The sequence below is a fragment of the Erpetoichthys calabaricus genome, chromosome 7, assembly GCF_900747795.2.
Source record: "Erpetoichthys calabaricus chromosome 7, fErpCal1.3, whole genome shotgun sequence".
NCBI classification, from domain to species: domain Eukaryota; kingdom Metazoa; phylum Chordata; class Cladistia; order Polypteriformes; family Polypteridae; genus Erpetoichthys; species Erpetoichthys calabaricus.
In genome coordinates this window covers 179,122,852-179,143,785 of record NC_041400.2, presented here as the reverse complement: position 1 = coordinate 179,143,785, position 20,934 = coordinate 179,122,852, and the positions used below count along the sequence as shown (strand labels likewise).

The 20,934-nt window shown below is 36.5% G+C and overlaps 2 protein-coding genes across 5 annotated transcripts in view; both read right to left on the bottom strand.

The window, feature by feature from the left end:
* The window catches only part of LOC114654912 (baculoviral IAP repeat-containing protein 1-like), an 828,238-nt gene that overhangs the window by 132,919 nt on the left and 674,385 nt on the right, over positions 1-20,934 (bottom strand). The window lies entirely within an intron of this gene.
* Positions 1,278-20,934, bottom strand: part of LOC114654923 (mitochondrial nicotinamide adenine dinucleotide transporter SLC25A51-like) — a 31,817-nt gene continuing 12,160 nt past the window's right edge. For 2 of the 4 annotated variants that reach the window (XM_028805781.2, XM_051930052.1), the window contains exons 3-4: positions 17,307-17,348; positions 1,278-8,161 (exon numbers count right to left, since the gene is read on the bottom strand). In XM_028805781.2, the coding sequence (XP_028661614.2) occupies positions 7,202-8,125 (924 nt within the window). In that variant the 5' untranslated portion in view covers positions 8,126-8,161; positions 17,307-17,348 and the 3' untranslated portion in view covers positions 1,278-7,201. Of the gene's footprint in view, positions 8,162-12,635; positions 12,715-17,306; positions 17,349-20,934 lie in introns of all 4 variants that reach the window. The other 2 variants (XM_028805783.2, XM_051930053.1) reach the window with 2 other exon arrangements.

Here is a 20,934-nt window from a genome sequence, read left to right as displayed (position 1 = left end):
CAGGCGGGCTGCCATGTGCCTTTAACTAAGGAGTGGCTTCCGTCTGGCTACTCTACCATACAGGCCTGATTGGTGGATTGATGCAGAGATGGTTGTCCTTCTGGAAGGTTCTACTCTCTCCACAGAGGACCTCTGGAGCTCTGACAGAGTGACCATCGGGTTCTTGGTCACCTCCCTGACTAAGGCCCTTCTCCCCCGATCGCTCAATTTAGATGGCCGGCCAGCTCTAGGAAGAGTCCTGGTGGCTTCGAACTTCTTCCACTTACAGATGATGGAGGCCACTGTGCTCATTGGGACCTTTAAAGCAGCAGAAATTTTTGTGTAACCTTCCCCAGATATGTGCCTCGAGACAATCCTGTCTCGGAGGTCTACAGACAATTCCTTTGACTTCATGCTTGGTTTGTGCTCTGACATGAACTGTCAACTGTGGGACTTTATATAGACAGGTGTGTGCCTTTCCAAATCATGTCCAATCAACTGAATTTACCACAGGTGGACTCCAATGAAGCTGCAGAAACATCTCAAGGATGATCAGGGGAAACAGGATGCACCTGAGCTCAATTTCGAGCTTAATGGCAAAGGCTGTGAATACTTATGTACATGTGCTTTCTCAATTTTTTTATTTTTAATAAATTTTCAAAAATCTCAAGTAAACTTTTTTCACGTTGTCATTATGGGATGTTGTGTGTAGAATTCTGAGGAAAAAAATGAATTTAATCCATTTTGGAATAAGGCTGTAACATAACAAAATGTGGAAAAAGTGATGCGCTGTGAATACTTTCCGGATGCACTGTATGTCCACATATTTTAAAAAAGAAAAACAAAGCCTTTCATGGGGTGTACACAATCTTCCACATCACTGTACAGTTTTCATCTGTACATTTGTGGAATGTGGAAGGAAAAACCACATAAATACAGCAAGACAGTGGAGCCTGAGCTCAGTCATGCGAACTACAACTACTCTGCCGCTCTGTTTGATACCAGAAGACTATCAATTATCACCACCTTATTAAAGTATTGTAGACTACCTGACAGATGCAAAAATAAGGCTTGATTTGTTTAGTCGCTTTTTAAAAATACACATTCTCAGATATGAAGCCTATGCTCTGGATTTCATACAGTGATTAGAAATGTTAAGTATATATTAACATACAGTATACAAACAACTGAATTAATTATTGTTTGGATTTGTAAATGTTGTATTTTTTGACAAATACAAAATTTGCAACACTTAAAAACTGCCCCCCCCCCAAAAAAGTCACTTAAGAATCAAAATAAAGTCTATTACATATACTGTGCATTTAATTTTGCAATTTACATAAAATTACTTTTTATATATGTATCAAAAAAAATCACCACGGCATCATTGTATTTTGTCTACAAAGTTCAACTTATCATTGCAAATCAAATTTGTAAATTAACATAAATAAAAGGAATAAATACACAGAATATCACTTTTGTGAATACAACATTCAGAAATAATTAATTGTACTTGCAAGATAAGTAATTCAGCTTTAAACTGAAGGCAAGAAGGAATATAGTGCTTATTATGAGATCCATATTAAAATGTCACAACAACTAAGACGATAAATAAAAATAATTAAAATAAGGGAGACATTTAAATGGGCATGTACATCAACTTTTAAAGCAGGGCCAATAAATGATCAAGCAATCTTCATATCTTATGAATAAACAGAAAAAGACATCCCTGGGAATCATGAACACTATGTCTAAAAATACAGTAAATTGTGATACCTGCTCATTTGTAGAACTGCTTATTTTTAGGTTAACTAGACCTTTTTGCTTCATATGAATTATTAATTAAATTTACATGTTAACTGTACCTTAAAAAGGCTTTGATCTTAAACATCTCCCCCCTTTTGCACCTGGAAGGTGGTCTTGTCAGAATTTCTGCTGGGAAGTAACTGACACAAATTTACCTAGCATTTGGACCCAATGTGTGGACAAGCCTTGTTAATTTACTAAGTATTCAAAGCTCTCTTTTTTAATTTTGTAACTACTAATTTATGTTTGAGGCTTCAGTGTTAAGTTATACCCCATGTAACATGAAATTAGAAACACAAATGCAAGATAAAAACAATTGTAAAATACAGGAAAGAGTACTATCAAACCTTATTTATGCTTTTCTTCCGTCCAGCTTGATATATTGTAGCTTCTTTATGTTTGCTTGCTCAGATTCAAACCATGAATGTCGGTAGCAAGGAAGTATCTTGCTTTTGAAGTGCTCACAACCAAATTATGTCTCTGTAGAAGTCTAAATTGAATAAAGCCAACAAATACAACTATAAATATAGTATATGTGCTTAATTGATAGGGAATTATTTGTGGATAAATCTGAATCCAGTATAAGCTATTATCTAACCACCCTAAATCACTAAATGACTGATCTGTCCCCCAGTTTAATTTCCAGGAACTCAGCTGTTTTAAAATTTAAAATGAACCTGGGTCTGTCATTATTCCTAAAAACTGCAGAACACTCAAAACTTTCTTTCGAAAATAAATGATTTTTACATTTAACATTTAACTAAGTTTTTACAATACAAAGTACATGGTAGTACAGTACTGCTGCTGCAAGGATTCAATATCCTAGGTTTGGACAGCATCAGCAATCATGGTCAGTGTGGAACTCTAGTATTACACTGACATGGAGAGAATATGCAAAGGAAGCACATTAACCAAACTACAACCAGATTACATAAACATTTGATGTGGGTTTTATACAGTAATAATATTAAATTAAATCCTTAAGCAAATGTAATATGACTAAGAATTAGATCATTATCTAATGCTATGTAACAATCTATTTTATAAAGGTCAACTTATAATATTTATTACTGTTTTCAATAAATGCCTCATAAAATTCATGTGGTAGAGTCACTACAAAAACTAACTTTGTTGAATTTACATTCACTGCTATAGAATTCTTCCTTATTCATAACACTCAGTGGAATCAAGAAAGCCTCAAACTTAAAATTCTAACCTAGAATAACTTTAGCCTCATTACATTATCTGCTATTCAGCTTATGGTATTAGGTTAAAAACTATAAGGACTCTCACCAATGTGAAGTTGCCAGAGCCCATATTGAACCAGTTAAGTGGCTACTGTTTCAGAAAAGATTGCAGTGTTTGCTGTTAAGTTACTTGGAATGGTGTTTACCTTAGACAACATTTGCATTATTAACTTTGTGTGGTTACATCTGTGGCATTTCATATGTCAATGAAGTACTAAAGTCTAAGAGTTTTAATTAAAAAATGGCAAGAAAAAAAAAAACTGACAAAAACATTAAACAAAGCCATACTACTTATTTAAATGAATACCTGATTGTACTTCATGATTAGTGAAAGGAAAAAAAAAAATCATCACATGCTATTGCTTATATCCTTTTTCATACTGCTAATTTTTTAAGCCTTCTACAAACCATCTTTAATCAGAATACAGGAATTCTGGGGAAAGTCTGAAAGGGGCTCATCATTAACGAAATTACCAAAGCTGGGTCAGTCAGTTCTAATGAACCATTCAGTCACAATGCAACACCGCGCTACTTTGGCAACTGATCTGCATATAACAGGTTGCTTGTTCTCTTCTTAGTTTCATCTAGAGACATACTTAATGCGTAAAATGCTGAAAATGACAGAATACATTTTTTTCATGAATATACTGCACCCACCAACTTCAGCACTCTTTCCACTTTTAGTTACTACAATTTCACTTTGCTCTAAAGACATACGGAGTCTCCTTACATTTTAGTTTCCCCTTATCATTTTTTGATTCTTACTTGTGCATCATTCTTTCTACACTTTCCTACATATGCACTGGTAATGGAATTATTACCTGCGGGTCTATGGTTTCAGGACCCCCTGCATATTTGCAAAATACATGGATGTTCAGGACTTATATAAAGGCACAAGGACGATTGCACGCACAAAGTGAATACAAGGGCTGATACGATGTGTGTGAGGGTTGGCTGGGCTTAGGTACACCATGACTCCTCAGCATCAGGTTGTGCATGTGGGAATTTCAAATGCTCTTTCTCGAGAATATTCTGGATTTTTAAAAAATATTTTCAAACCACAGAGAACCTGTGGAAAAGGCTACCCAACTGTTTTTCCTCTTAAACATTCTACTACCTTCTCATATTAGCCTTGATACAAACTGCAAGGCATTCTTTGAAGTTCAACTTTCAAAAATGCTGTTTGTGTCAATGGGAAACCTTGCATATAATTCATAAACTTTCCACATCCAGACTAAAGAACGACTCCTTCTAACATGTCAAGAAAAGGGTAGGGCAACATATATGAACAATCAGCTACATTTATTTTTCTGTCCCATATTCTACTTTGAGTTTGCAGGACACATTGAGGGATAAATTATTATTTCTAATATAATGCAGTACACATCCACATTTCCATAGTAAATTTCATCAAAGTACCATACATACACAACATAAAACATCTGATTTCATATATACAGTACTTATGAATGGAACACTGGCAGATAAAGAGACTTTCTGAAGGTAATGAAAAGTCAGTGCTGGAGACCACACAAGACGCCTTGTCTAAGTATCAATCAGTTAACTAACTTGGGAGACAATAATGTTATAAAGATTACTTTGTTTTCCTTTTTAGAGGGCTATTTCCCCTTCATTTGTTAATGTTTTATTTACATGTACACAGCTTGTTATTGTCACCACTGATACTTTCCATGCACTGTTCTATTTTCCAAATCACTTATCTAATTCTGGATAAAGAAATGGCTGAAGCATATGCCAATGACATTGGGGACAAGGCCTGAATTGATCCCAGAAAGGATGCCAATACACTGTACTGCACATCTTTAAGTACATGCATACTCAAGTTATACCACACCAATTTAGAGTCACCTACACGCACATCTTTCAAATGAAGGTGAATATAGGAGTGTTCAAAGAAAGCCTATGCACACACAGGGACAATACTTGGGGTCTGGATTCTACCGTGAAGTTTTTGAGAATATAACAAACATTTACATTACTCTTACTGATTTGGCAGACACCTTTATCGAAGGCAGCTTACAACGTCTTGAGATACAGTTGGTTATATTTCTTTTAATTTTCCCAATTTGAGCAATGGAAGGAGAAGTGACTTGCTCATGGCCACACAGTATCTGTAGCAAGATCTGGGGTTTGAAGTCCAGAGTCTTCACCACTACACCACACTGCCTGCCAAAACATCTTCACTGAATGGATTTTTTACTAACTTTTTGAAGCACTACATGCTGTGCCAAGTGCAGAGCTTTGTAAAGGTTTGCTGAAAACAGATACAGGTTAAAACAGAATAGTAGTACTGTCAAATATTGTCAAAAATATGGCACAACGTTAAAGTCCTACTTGCGAGTCTGGCTAAAATGTATGTTTTCACGTTATAAATTCAAATGAAGAAACACAGGCTTGGCTTAAAGTTACTTGTAATTTCTTGCTTCTAATACCAAGTGTAATTAAGTAAAACAAAATTACGTGTTTTGAGCCTTTTTGAAAATTGCCAAACACATAAATGAGTAGAGGACCCCACCACAAGAAACAACTGCTGTACTTCCAAATACAAGTCACCTATCTAACACTATTGCTTTAGTGATGGCACACAGTAGTTTTCAATATAGCCCACTCAAATATCTCCAGGTTTTCCCCACCTCACCTACCAAGGAAACATTGTAGCTTATGACCTTCATGACTCTCTTTACTTCATAATTTATCCCTTAAGATGCCCGATGCCCATTAGTGCTATTAGCATTTGTACATCCATTATTAAGCGTTTTAATAATAAATTAAAAAAAAAGTTCAAAATAAATAATGAAGTATTTGCTATGGTCAGGAAAAATGATAGTTTTCTAGTGCTTACAGTACACTATGCAAACATGGCTGTCTACTTCTATGATGACACAGATATTACAAGTAAAAAAACAACCAAATATTTAAGATGGGATTTTTTACATGACACATATAGTGAAATAATAAAACGTAATATAACAAACACAGCAGCCAAAGCAGTTCTTAAGGATAAATGCTATGGTGTAGAAATCCATGCCTCAGCCTGTCTATACCGAGTATTTTTTTTACCTTCGGAAACAAAAATGATTGGGGAACGACAAATAATCCAGTGAAAGGCTTCAGCATTTTCAAAAGTATTCTTCTTAAAGTGAGTCAATCCAACACACCACATTTACCTAAGTATCAATATGTATGCTATGCTACATCCTCCACCACGAGTTTCCAACAGAATATATTCAGTTTTCAGTTTCCTGGTATCAATACCCAACCTTCCTCATAACTATCTCAAATGTATGGTTATCCTTAAAATAATGCTCGGTCTTTGGATGAAAAACAAAATGTAGTCCAGTGTAAACACATTTAAAATAATGTAATACAAGCCTTCTGCCTTAATAAAAACAGATGCAAACACTTGACATGAGCAGGCAGAGAAAACATTCAGAGAAAGTTTACTCTTCATTAGAAGTACTGTAATAAAAATAAATTGAAATATCCTCCATCACCATCAGTTATATACTTTTATATTTTATAAACAAACAGCAACATGTACATTTCAAAATTAAAAAAAAAAATCATTCCTGAAATGTATAGAAAAGCAAGTCTGAAACCAATAATGAAAACAAACATTGATTATGTATGTAATCAACAATTCGTAAAAAAGTAAATACTGACATTTCAAGCTGGGAAAAAAAAAAAAAAAAAAGATAAATCAATGTACTGTGAGTAAATGTGATAATATCATTGCATTCAAATAATTGACTGTATTTGCTGTAAATCCTAGTTATAGATCTAATATGCACAAAATAAAGGAGGTAAAAGATGCCATACATTGGTAAGAGATATTCTGCCCAGTAACTCATTCTAATGCTACCTTTGGTGTTTCAAGGTCAGAGTTTTTATGATAGGCAGAGAGAAGAAATATGAAATTGCACATTGTAATCAACCATGAGTACCCTTCTTGAAACTGGCATAATCATTGAATTCTTGAGAATTAAACATACGTCTTCAATTATGAATTGGCAGGATTCTTGAAAAACATTTACAAAGCAATATTTGCCTCAAATACTCCTAACGCACACTCAAAACTGTTGAACTGCTCCATTTAAGCTCATCATTTTCTTTACACTTCCAAGATTCTTGTTAGACACACAAGTCCTTCAGAAAAACTTAAGTAAGAATTCATATGTGGCATTTATGATGCCCCATGATAGAATGGAACGATGATAATTGAGGTGTGCCCCACGGAACAGATGTGAGACCTTGCCTTCTCGCTCCTTCCAGATAGTAAGGAATACTACACGAAATGACTGAAAGTCTCCACCAACTTGAGACTGCATTCGGGCCTTGACCACATTCACAGGATAAAACAGGAAACCAAGCATAGCTCCTAGCAAGCCCCCACAAATGAAGTCATTCACCAGATGGGTGCTGTAAGATGTAGCTTCAGGCAAGCACTGCTTGATTGGACCACGGAGACCAAAGAAAAGTGCATTACTTGGACCATTTCTCAGCAATATAGGTAGCAGGCCCCTGTAGTACTCTTGAAAACCATAACTCCTCAAAGTTCGAAAAGCATGGAAGGTGTTATTAAAGCGGTTGTGATGTTTATTGTCTTGCAGCAGAGTCTGAACTCTCTCAAAAGGGGTCAAGACTGCTTCTGTGGTTCCTGCTAGCACAGCAGCTACACTGCGTGTCAATAACTCGGGGGCAGTGGTATGCTGAAGAAGTAAATTTGAGAAGTCTTCATAAAGACCAAACATCAAAGCCAATGTTGTTGTCTTTTGCATGAGAGGAGGGAGGATGCCACGGTACAAGTTACGAAGGCCATCATGCTGGAGTTGTCGTACAGCATCACGTGTCCTTAATCCATACAATTGTTGGCGGAAAAGTACCTTCTGAATTGGGAAAGTAATGGAAATATTAGTAAATGCTGCAAAATAGCCACACAAGTAATGCCTCCCTGATGACATGTCAGCCAGGTTCTGTCTGGAGGTGCCAGTAAGGACAAGTTCATTTGGTCGATTTTGTTGGGCTTCAGAATCCATTTGGGATGTTGTGTTAGATTGAGGCCAACTGTCCATAACAATCAGACATTAAAGAACGGCTCCACTTCACACCTGGAATTAAAAACAATTGGACATTGAGAAAAAACAGTTATAAACAGTTTTCCCATTTTGGCTCAAACAGCCATCAAATATCCCTTACAAAATAATTAAGAGGTAATCTACAAAACTCGATCTCAAGATGGTTAATTGGCAGGAAACAGAGTACAGGTAAGAAGAGAAAGCGCCACATAGGGTGAAGTCATCAGTGGAGTCCCTCGGGGGTCTGTCCTTAGACTGCTACTTTTTAAATTTATATTAATGACACAGATTCTGGTATAGTTGGTAAACTTACGAAATTCACAGATGATACTAAAGTTGGAGGGATAGCAGATACTGAGAAGGTGGCAAGAATAATTCAAGAAGACTTGGACAAGCTTCAGACCTGGGCAAACACTAGGAAAATGCAGTTTAACCTAAAAAAGTACAAAGTGCTACATGTGGGAAAAAGGAACATCAACTATAAATACAAGGAGGAGACACGGTCTTACAGGAAGCAACAGCTATAAAGAATTTAGGGATTACATAGACAAAACGTTATCATCATCTAAGCAATGTGCAGAATCGATTAAAAAGGCAAATAAAATGTTAAGGTTATATTGTGAAAAGTGTTAAATATAAATTGAGGCACATCAATCGTAGGCTATGTAATGCAGTAATGAAACCACATCTTAAGTATTGTGTGCAGTTCTGGGGCCTCATGTATAAACGGTGCGTACGCACAGAAATGTTGCGTACGAACCTTTCCACGCTCAAATCGCGATGTATAAAACCTAAACTTGGCGTAAAGCCACGCACATTTCCACGGTAACTCATTCCTTGGCGTACGCAATTTATCCGCCCGGTTTTGCAGACTGGCGGCACGCAGTGTCAAAGCAGTGCTACTGTTCCTGTGTGATCACCCTTTCTTTCTTAAATCCACATTCCTGGCGCGGCTTTATAAATACACTGAAATTAACTGCATATTGTTTATTAGTGTAATGCATCTGATTGTAATTAACCTGTAGCAATATAATGGTCCAGGGAATAGCCATAGTATTCCAAATACCATAACTGCTTTAGCGTTGTAACTCTCACTGCATCTTCTTTCAGCTGATCCCGTTAAGGGTTGCCACAGCATATCATCTTTTTCCACATTACTCTCACTGCACCACTCGGAGTATTTATATCACTGTATCTGAGTGGGAAATCACAGCAGCAGCTGATTGGAAAGAGAATTATCGGTACACAGCATGAAGCAGATGCTGCCTGAGCCACAGCAAACGCTTTAGTCCCTGTACGGACTTCGCGGTTTAGAAACAGTTTCATCCCAAGAACTCTAAACGCACTAAATCAGTCCATCAAGTGCTCCTTGTAGAAATGTTTGGACTTATAAGTACAACCCAACTGTAAACTTGCACTACAGTTATAATATTGCACAACCTGCGCCACTTTATAAAGCGCGTATTTACATGTGATGACGGTATTCATTTCTAAGACGAAATGCAGCAAAACATGTTGATTATATTATACAGATAAAACTTTAACTTCATTTAAATAATCTGTATTGTTAATAATTAAACATGTGAGGACACGGTGCCGCAGCGCTAGCTAGTTCAGTAATTGTTCCTGCCTTATATAATAATTAAACACGTACTACTAAGATATTTCAATGTTCCTTAAAAGTTTTGAAGAATCGAAGTTCTAAGCTTACAGATGGCTTCACGTCTGTTACATAGCTTATTGTGTGGAGATTGAGTTTTTGGAGAAAGAAAAGTAAGGACAGGAATTGGAGGTTAGTACGTTTGAAAGAGACAGTACTGCTGTGATAAATTATTTCATTGAAGGTTGCGCATGGCGCAGCAAGCCTCTTGCGTGAGACATGAACAAGCACTGCGCCACCGTGTTCCCATGTTTAATAACATGCTTTCATTCCTATCATCATGAAAATGATATCACGTATACATCTCAGTATTTTAATTATTCAGAGAGCTGTAATATCACGAATGTAATGGATTATGTGTCCTGTCGGAGAAAGAGAAAGCCCGTTTAAAAAGCAGGTAGTGAATCATACACATAGAGCACATAGAAGATCAAATACAGAACAAAGCATTTAACATGCCACTTTAGTTACAATGGGATTTGAGAAACTAGTAAATTAAACGATTTTAAGATGAAGTTTATGATGTTCTACTTTAATGGCAAAATAAACTACGTGATTAAAGTGGAAATTTCGAGATTAAAGTTGACATTTCGTGCTTTTTTCCCCCCACTGTGTGCCTTTTTTTTGTCTGTACCCTAATAAGCTTTCATATGACACTCAGATGGTGGGCTACGACTCGCCTTTTCACAGCGACTTTGATATGTGATTTCTTTTTTATTTCGGGCACTGTGCGACTTTGTGAAGTTGAGCCTTCGAGTTTCTCCGACACTCTGTCACTCGATCAGCTTCCTTTTGTTGATTATACCACTGTTTAAACCAACAAATAGTACGTTTTTCCTTTGCCTCCACTTGGTATTCGCTGAAATTCTTATATTTTCTCCCGTGCTTTTCCCATTGTCTTTTCACAGAAGGCTATTTATATTGATTTGCATATTCAAAGAGGCGTAATTCTGGGAGGAGTTGGGGTGGGACAGAAGGCGCGTGCACGTGCGTTACTTTTCACGCAAATCGGGATTTATGTAGTAGAAGAACGTGAAAGTATGCGTGCGCACAGATTCCTGCATCTGGATTTTTCTGTGCGTACGCACAATCCCGCTTTTGTGCTTACGCCATGTTATAGTGTGAGTTCTACGCACGGCGTTATACATGAGGCCCCTGGTCACCATGCTACAAAAAAGACATAGCGGCACTTGAAGCTGTGCAAAGGAGAGCAGCCAAGTGCATCCCAGGACTCAAGGACATTTTACTCTCTGACAGGCTCTGAGAATTAAACTTATTTAGTCTTGAGCAGAGAAGTCTGCTTGGGAAGCTATCCTAGTTCTTAACAAACCTGAATTTGGAACAAACAACAGCAGAAACCTTGACAACCTTTCAAAATATCTGGACAAGATATTGGGAGCTCAATATTCAGGCATACTTTGGGTTTTGTATTTTCCTTTAAACTCCACAGAAGTTAATCGCATTTTTTTTTTTTTTTTTAAAGGAGATGCTGTTTGCATGGCAAAAGGCAGGCTGTGTGGGTGGGTTTGTAAGCCATAGCTTTTTAAAAGAGATGCAAGCAACGCATGTAGGTTAAAAAAAGCTTGACATGGCTTTACACCAGAGGTCAGTACTCCTTTGAATCAATAAATGCCTGTCTGCCTACTAAGGTGTACTAAAGCTGGTAATCCTGTAATGCCCCAAACTAATCTGTGCTCCATGGGTGGCAAGAGCCTTCAGTTCTCCTGAACCCAGACTTTAGAATGGCCTCCCTAAAGGAATCAGAGAAGATGAATAAATTCAATAATTTGAAAATGCAACTAAAAACAAATCTACGCAGGAAAGCATTTAACTTACATGTACTTTATTAACCTTGCTTTCAGTTCTCCCTCTCTGCCCAGGTGCTTAAGTTGATATATTTGCATCTTATTCTAATTCAGAGCTTTGGCTGTCCAGTATATTTCTTTGATATAGTCTTTCATGTTGATATTTTTATCCAGTGTTCATTTAATCATTTTCTGTGAAATTATTCTACTTGTTACACTTTGAATTTTTGTGAAGTGCTTCAAGCGTGAGAAAGGTGCTATATAAATAAAAAATTAAAATGTGGAAATGTCACACTCTTAATGCATATTTGTTTATACATTTGTATTTGATATAATACAATAAAAGTTTTCATTTTAAAAAGACAAATAATGTTAATCGGGCAAGAAATGTATTACATATTTGTTCAAAAATACTGGGAGTAGCTCAATTTCAAACAAGCTGGAAAGATCTGTAAAAATGGAAAATTTCAGTAGTTGTACTGTAAGACTCAACTATAATACAGTACAGTAAAAAAATGGCTATCCTGCTTTATTTGTTTCTCCTTGGCTTCTGTACCATTTTATTTTAAACAACTCCAGTTATTTTATTTAATTTATTTATTATATAAAGTAGGAGAAGGTGAGAATGTTTGTTTAGAGATGCAGCAAAAGAGCTTTTACAGTAATCACTGAAATGGAAGGTGTACTTTTTTATACAGTTAGGTTATTAGTATTCCAAGAATATGGTGCATGGTGATTTTCTATTATTATCTGAAAAATTGGAGGACTGTTACCCCAATTGTACAGTTTTCTTTTTTGTTGATGTGTTTCAGACACTAGGAGTACAGAACTAAAGGGTTGTTTTGAATTTGAGATGTCCTACATAGTGACTGGTGTAACTTCCCGACTGTCAGAGCAGGTGCTTAAGATGAAATTTTGTAAGGATGCTCTCTCATTTATGCTTTTGGTTCTGTTTGCACTGTTCAGATTCTTTGCATAGGGTGTACCAATAAAGTAATTTGATTAGTAATAAAACAACACCCTTGCTCATACAATCACATACCTAAAGATTATAGAGGCCAGCAGTCCATTTTCCAGGACTCACTTCATCAGGTAGCACTGTATCTCCTTTCACCTTACACCTTGGTAACATATAAAAAATACTTTATAGAACACAAAAATAGTTAAGACAAAGAATGAAAACTAAAGATTCACACCTTTTAGTAAGTGTAGAGAGAAGGAAAAAATGTTTTATTGCTTCAATATCTTATTGATGTATTGATAAAAAGAATTGGGTATTTTTTGCATCTTTTGGACATCAGTAGAAGGAAGAAATAGCACACAATCCCTTCCTTTTACATTTCAACAAATAGCCCACTTTAAATATTAGCAAAGCTCCAGGGATTCCTATCTGCCTTTGTTTGGACTGATAAAGTTTTTAACAATGTAAAAGTGAAGATAGAGTTTAACATGAAAAATGTAGTTTGCAGAGAGGACCATATAAAACTCAAGCTATAAACCAGGACTATCTCTACAAGTATAGCCAACATGAATACTGAAAGGTGTTTCAAATTTAGGTAGAAATCTCCACCCACACAAGCTGACATAATCAAAGAGAAAGTTCAGCAGCAAGAGACCTTAACTGAAATAGCTGATAACATCTGGCTGTAATAAATGTGTATATATACTCTATATATATCAGAATGTATTCCACCTTTATTGCAAAACTGCAACCTAAACAAAGAAGGTGAAAACTGCTATATCAGAAACTGATTAGTAAAAAAAAAATCGTACACAAACCTGGTTTGTAATAATAATAATCATCATCAAGGATGTGGCTGCATTCAGAATCAACCAATCACAATGAGTCATCTCAAATAGTAGTTAGTATAAACCTGACACCAATTAAAGTGGCTCTGGCCGAGCTCAGATAAACTTTGGCTGCTCCTGTGGGATTATTTGGATATTCTTTTGATTGGAACATATTTCAAAAGCCATTGTCAACAAAGAGCTTTCCAAAAATGAACAGGCTTTCACCATTTATCAGTCAGGACAGGGGTACAAAAAGTATCCAAAGCATTAAACGTCCCATGGAGCACAGTGAAGACAGTCATCAACAAGTGCTGAAAATATGGCTCAACAGTGACTCTACCAAAATCAGGATGTCCCTCCAAGATTATTAAGAAGACAAGGAGAAAAAATGTTGAGGGAGGCCACCAAGAAGCCTACAGCAACATTAAAAGGAGCTACGGGATTTCCTGGCAAGTACTGGTTGTTCCCTCCATGTGACAACAATCAGTCATATTCTTCATATACCTGGGTTGTGGGGTTGAGTAGCAAGACCTTTTCTTACAAAAAAAAAAAAAAAAACATTCAAGCCCAGCTAAACTTTGCTAAAAGGTGAACCCAATCTCCCACAACCATGTGGAAAAATGTATCATGGTCCGATGATACCAAAATTGAACTTGTTGGCCCTAAGTCCAAAAGGTATGTTTCACGCAAAAATAACCCAGCAATTCAAATGAAGCATGGTGGAGGCAGCATCATGCTTTGGGGCTGCTTTACTTCAGCAGGAACTAGGGCATTAGTCAAGGTGGATGGAATCATAAATAGCTGCAAGTATCAGTCTACTTTGGCACAAAACCTTCAAGCATCTGCTAGGAAGCTGAAGATGAAGAGAAACTTCAACTTTAAGCATGACAACAACCCAAACCATACATCAAAATCAACAAAGCAATGCCTTCATCTAAGGAGGATTATTTTCTGGAATGGCCCCGGAAGAGTCCAGACCATAATCCAAATTAAAATCAATGGGGTGACCTGAAGACAGCTGTGCACAGGGGTTGCCCTTGCAATCTGACAGATCTAGAAATTTTTTGTAAGGAGGAGTGGGCAAAAATCACCAAGTCCAAAGCTGCCAAACTGATCGACTCTTACCCAAAATGACTGAGTGCTGTAATAAAATTAAAAGGTGCTTCAACCAAGTTTAGAGGGTGTGCAAACTAATGCAACCAGGTTTTCATATGATTTTTTTTTTCCTTTTTTCACTAAACAGTTTTTGATTTGTTTTCACCTTCTTTGTATAGATTGCAATTTTGCAATAAAGGTGGAATAAGTTCCGACAGGATTTATCTTGGTTTCATTTTTTTATGACATAAAATCTACAATTTTGGCTGGGGTGTGTAGACTTTTTATATCCACTGTAGGTGTGAGCACTAGCTGCAGAGTTCTGAATGTACTGTAACATTTGTAAGGACTTTGCAAGAAGGCCAATGAAGACAGAATTACAGTAATTAATGCCAGACATAATAAAAGCATAATTCAAAGTTTGTGCATAATTACTAGTGAGAAATGAGCAAAGACATGCAATGTTATGGAAGTAAAAGGATGCAGCACTGGTGAGGAACATGATATGTGACTCAAAATGAAGCAATGGGTCAAATATAACATGATTACTGACAAAAAGAGCAGGAGCAACAATAACACTATCTACATTAACTGAAAAAATAGATGATTTAGATAGACATTTTACTATTCCATCCTAAATCCTTACTGTTTTGTCATTGTTTAACTTGAGAAAGTTAACCTGTATTGAAAGTTTTAAATCTGAAATGCAACTGATTAACATACTGAGAGGGGAGTCTGTGGAAGAATGTACTGTATATAACTAAATATCACCTGCATAACAGTGAAAGCTAAAACCACGACTATGAATAATCTAATCAAGAGGCAGGATGTAGATTAAAAAAGAAGGGGCCTAAGAACATATCTCTGAAGGACACCGAACACAACAGGAGAAATGGAGGACATGTTTCGACCGAATATGATAAACGGGTGTCTGTTTGTAAGTTATAACCTAAACCACTGCAAGGCTATGCCAGCAATACCAATGGAGGAGAGACAGGAGATGAGTGCATCATGAGTAACAGTGTCAAATTCTGCACTTAAGTCATGAAGAAGGAGAATACTGAGAGAACCACTATCAGTACACCATAAAAGATCATTAATAACACTCAGAAGAGCTGTCTCAGTGCCGTGATGCGAACAGAAGTCGGACTGAAAAAGCTCATAATGTGTTATCAATAAGAAAGGTCTAAAGTTGTATACATTCCACCCTCTCCTTCATTTTAGATTAAAAGAATAGATTTGAGATAGATCTATAAATGAAAGATGTTGGATCCAATTTTTTTTTTTTTTTTTAAAGAATAGGGGCTACTACAGCAGTTTTAAGGGTAACAGATACAGAACTAAAATAGAAATATATATTACTTATTATGGAAATTAGAATATTGATTGTAGGTGAACATGCCTTTAATAAAAGGGTGGGGGCAGGGTAAGGTTGACAGAAGGAAAGATTAGCCTTAATGATGAGTTCAAATACAGAAAGAGAGTCAACAAGTGTAAAACAAAGTTTTGAAAGAGGAGTAGGAAAATTAATATGAAAGAGTTATTGAGAAGTAGAAGGAAAATGGCAATAGATTTAGTTAATTTGTTTTCAAAAAATGTAAAAAAGCCTGACACTGCTCAACTGTATTTGGGCATGCTATTACTGGAGGATGTATGAGTTTGTTAGCACAATTTATTATGGAAGAGTAGTAATTAGAGTAAACAGCATTTAGGGCATCCATAAACTTATGGATATGCTCAGTGTATAGCAACAAATGGACAGTAAGGCCAGTTTTCTTATAAAGATGCTCAAGATGCCAGTCAGTGGTTTTTATCACCCTGAGCTCAGGAGTAAACAAAAGACATAAGCAGGCAGCTGGGACAAGCCTATTCTTGAAAAAGGCTGTATCATTAAATAATCCAGCAATTACATCATTATAAAGTGAAAACAGTGTCAGGAGAGGAAAGTTTATGCATGTCAGGCAAAGATGAGGACTGGAGAGAAGCAGCAAACAGATTACAATTAACAGACCTAATATTTCAATAAGCAACTGAATAATGATCTTAGAATAAAAAGTAAGGCAAAACATCACAGGACCCAGTCCCCTCCCTAAAAGTCAGTTAATGAACATGAAACTTTTATCATCAGAAAATTTTTTAAAAAGTTTTCAGATTTTATTTATTTATTAAAAGATTTATAATTCATTCTAAAAACTGTGCATTAAGGGCTAATAGAATTAAAGTGCATCTTGGGTTACATAACATGGAACCTACATAAACTATTACAAAAGTTGAGTAGAAAGCATTCTGAGCTAAGAAAGTAAAGCACTCATTGTGTAAAATAATGCAACAGTACAACACTTATATGGTGCATTCCTTTTCCCTCAACAGGCAGTTTCTCTTCATATTTAATACTGATCAGTTTCCTAAAAGGATTCTCCCTTTTTGTATTGTCTCTTGCATCACCTTCATCATCCTCATTTAGAAACTAAGTAAGGCTTTTATTTATTTATTTATTTATTTTAAATACACTTGAAATATGTTTGAAAAGTGACATTCTATCTGACAGTCCTAATTGGCATAAACTTTTTCATTCAACTTAAAACTAATAATGCTTTTCTGAGAATTATTTTAAAGCATAAAAAATGTTATCATATCATGATCCAAATATTATGTTCTTTAGCAAATTACATCAGGAGGTCCCTAGGAATATATACTTCTAATATACTGTATATACAGTCTACATATAAACAAATCCAGTTTGGAAAAATAAACATTTTTTAAATCAAACAATTACACAAATATAGTGTTGTCAGCTGGAAGTGACAGCCTTCATTTGCATAGTTACCTGCTCTCAGCTCATAGCTCGCCATGACTGCTGTGCTCTGAACTGCAAAAGATAAAGAAAAGAACAAGGAAAAAAAAGTTCAGCTGATAAATAAGAAAGTCAAAGACATAAATTTGAATTTACAAATGGGAATGCAGGGGACACACAGTTATGAGCAGGTGGATGAAATTAAACCCTTGAAAATCAACAACAGTTTCCAGGCAACAATGCACAGTACTTTAAGTAACCAAGCCAGCAAGACAACAACTCACTTGCAAATCCAAATCACCTAGTTTTGAACTGCATAAATACATAAAGATATATAAAAAATACACTAATTTAATCTGAGGGCTGGAATTTTTCCCATCCTCCCTTGCTGGCTGTCTGTTTTTTATTTATATATATATATATATATATATATATATATACACATATACACACACACACATACACACACACACATTATATATGTTAAAGAGTACGTGTCAAATAATACAGAGTACACGCCACGTGTTTTGCCCTAATTGGGGATCATTAGGTGTATGCACCTTTGCTTCCCCTTGTATGTGACATCCGAGGTTCCCCGCATCTACTTCCTAAACACATCTAATACAAGATACAGTACTCTTAAAATGAGAGTCTTAAAGAGCCTAATGAAGTAAAAACCGTCTATATATACTTGTCAAAGATGTGTCTGTATATATACTCACTGAGCAAATTATTAGGAACACCCAAACACCTGCTTTTCCATGCAATTATTTGATTAGCCAATCATGTAGTACAAGCTCAATGCACAAACTCATGCAGATACAGGTCAGGAGCTTTAGTTAGTGTTCACATTAAACACCATAATGAGTGAAAAAATGTGATCTCAATTATTTCAACCATGGCAAGATTGCTGGTGCCAGAAGGGCTAATTTGAGTACTTCTGTAACTGCTGATCTACTAGGAATTTTATGCACAATAGTTACTAAAGTTTAGTCAGAATGGTGCAAATCACAAAAAACATCCAGCAAGTGGCAGTTCGGCAGACAGGAACGCCTTATTGATGACAGAGGTAAGAGGAGAATGGCCAGACTAGTTTGAGCTAACATAACAGCTATGGGAACTCAGATAAGCACTCTGAAGAAAAGCATCTCAGAATGCACAACACACTAAACCTTGCAGTGGATGGGCTACAACATCAGAAGAATATGTCTGGTTCCACATCTGTCAGTCAAGAACAGAAAACTGAGGCTGCAATGGGAACAGGCTCAACACTACCAGAAACTTCAGACTGGATAAAACATGGCCTGGCCTGATTAATCTTGATTTCTGTTGAGGCACACAGATGATAGTATCAAAATTTGGCACCAACCGCATAAATCCATATACCCAACATACCTTGTGTCAACAATCCAGGCTGGTGGTGTTGGGCCCATTAATACCAATCAATCATTGGTTAAATGCCACAATCTACTTTTGTTGTTGCTGAACATGTGCATCCCTTCATTTCCACAATTTACCCATCTTCTAATGGCAACTTTCAGCATGATAGACCACTGTACAAAATAAAAGCCATCTCAAACTGATTTCACGAGTCACCAGGGGCCTCATGCATAACGCCATGCGTAGAATTCACACTATAACATGATGTAAGCACAAAAGCGGAAATGTGCTTACGCACAAAAAAATTCAGATGCATAAATCTGTGTAAACGCCAACTTCCACGTTCTTCCGCGCCATAAATCCCAGTCAGCGTGAAAAGTAATGCATGTGCACGCACCTGCTGTCCACCCAGACTCCTCCCAGAATTACGCCTCTTTGAATATGCAAATCAATATAAATAGCCCTTAAGATCAGCTTTCTGTGAAAAGACAATGGCAAAAGCACAAGGGAAAATAGAAGGATTTCACCGAATACCAAGTGGAAGCAAGGAAAAATGTACTATTTGTTAGTTTAAACAGTGGTATAAACAACAAAAGGAAGTTGATTGAGTGACATAGCATGTCGGAGAAACTCGAAAGCTCAAGTTCACAAAGTCACACAGTGCCTGAAGTAAAAAAAGAAGTTGTCACATAAAGTCGCTGTGAAAAGGCGAGTCGTAGCCCACTGTCTGAGTGTCATATGAAAGCTTATTAGTGTTCAGATAAAAAAAAACAGGCACAAAGTGGGGGAAAAAAAGCACGAAATATCAACTTTAATCTCGAAATTTCCACTTTAATCATGTAGTTTATTTTGTCATTAAAGTAGAACATCATAAACTTCATCTTAAAATCGTTTAATGTTTAGTTTCTCAAATCCCATCACAACTAAAGTAGCACGTTAAATGCTTCGTTTTTTATTTGATCTTCTATGTGCTCTGTATGTGTAAATCACCACATGCTTCCGGCTTTCTCTTCCTCTGACAGGACAAAGAATCCATTACATTCATAATATTACAGCTCTCTGAATAATTAAAATACTGAGATGTATACGTGATATAATTTTCATGATGATAGGAGTTAAAGCATGTTATTAAACATGGGAACACAGTGGCGCAGTGATTGTTCATGTCTCACGCAAGATGCTTGCGGAGCCATGCGCGACCTTCAATGAAATACTTTATTGTAGCAGTAGTCTCTCTCAAACATACTAACCCCCAATTCCTGTCCTTAGTTTTCTTTCTCCAAATACCCAATCGCCATACAATCAGCTCTGTAATAGACGTTAAGCCATCTGTAAGCTTAGAACGCAGATTCTTCAAAACTTCTAAGGAACATTGAAATATCTTCATAGTACGTGTTTAATTATTTTATCCATCTATCCTTCCAGCACCAGCAAGAATACAGTGCGAGGCAGGAACAATCTGAACGGAGCGCCAGCGCCTCGCTAGTGCTGCGGCACCGTGTCCTCACATGTTTAATTATTAACAATATAGATTATTTAAATGAAGTTAAAGTTTTATCTGTATAATATAACATATTTTGTTGCATTTCATCTTAAAAATGATATCGTTATCATATGTAAATATGCACTTTATAAAGTGGCTCAGGTTGTGCAATATTAAAACTGTATCCCAAGTTTACAGTGAGGTAATTGTACTTATAGGTACAAACAGTTCTACAAGGAGCACGTGATGGACTGATTGAGTGCGTTTATAGTTCTTGGGATGAAACCGTTTCTGAACCATGAGGTCAGTACAGGAAAGGCTCTGAAGCGTTTGCCGTATGAGAGCAGTTCAATAGACAGCATGGCTGAGGCAGTGTGTGCTTGATGCTGTATACCGATAATTCTCTTTCTGATCAGCTGCTATACAGCTGTGATTCACACTCAGATACAGTGATATAAATACTTTGAGTGGTGCAATGAGAGTAATATGGAAAAAGATGATCTGCTGTGGCAACCCCTAACGGGAACAGCTGAAAGAAGAAGAAGGTGCAGTGAGTGTAACAACGCTAAAGCAGTTATGGTATTTAGAATAGTTTGACCATTCTGTGGACCATTATATTTTTACAGGTTAATTACAATCAGATGCATTAAACTAAAACATTATGCGGTTAATTTCAGTGTATTTATAAAGCCGCGTCAGGGATGTGGATCTAAAAAAGAAAGGGTAACCACACAGGAACAGTAGCACTGCTTTGACGCTGGATGCCGCCAGTCTGCAAAACAGAGCGGAGAACTTGTG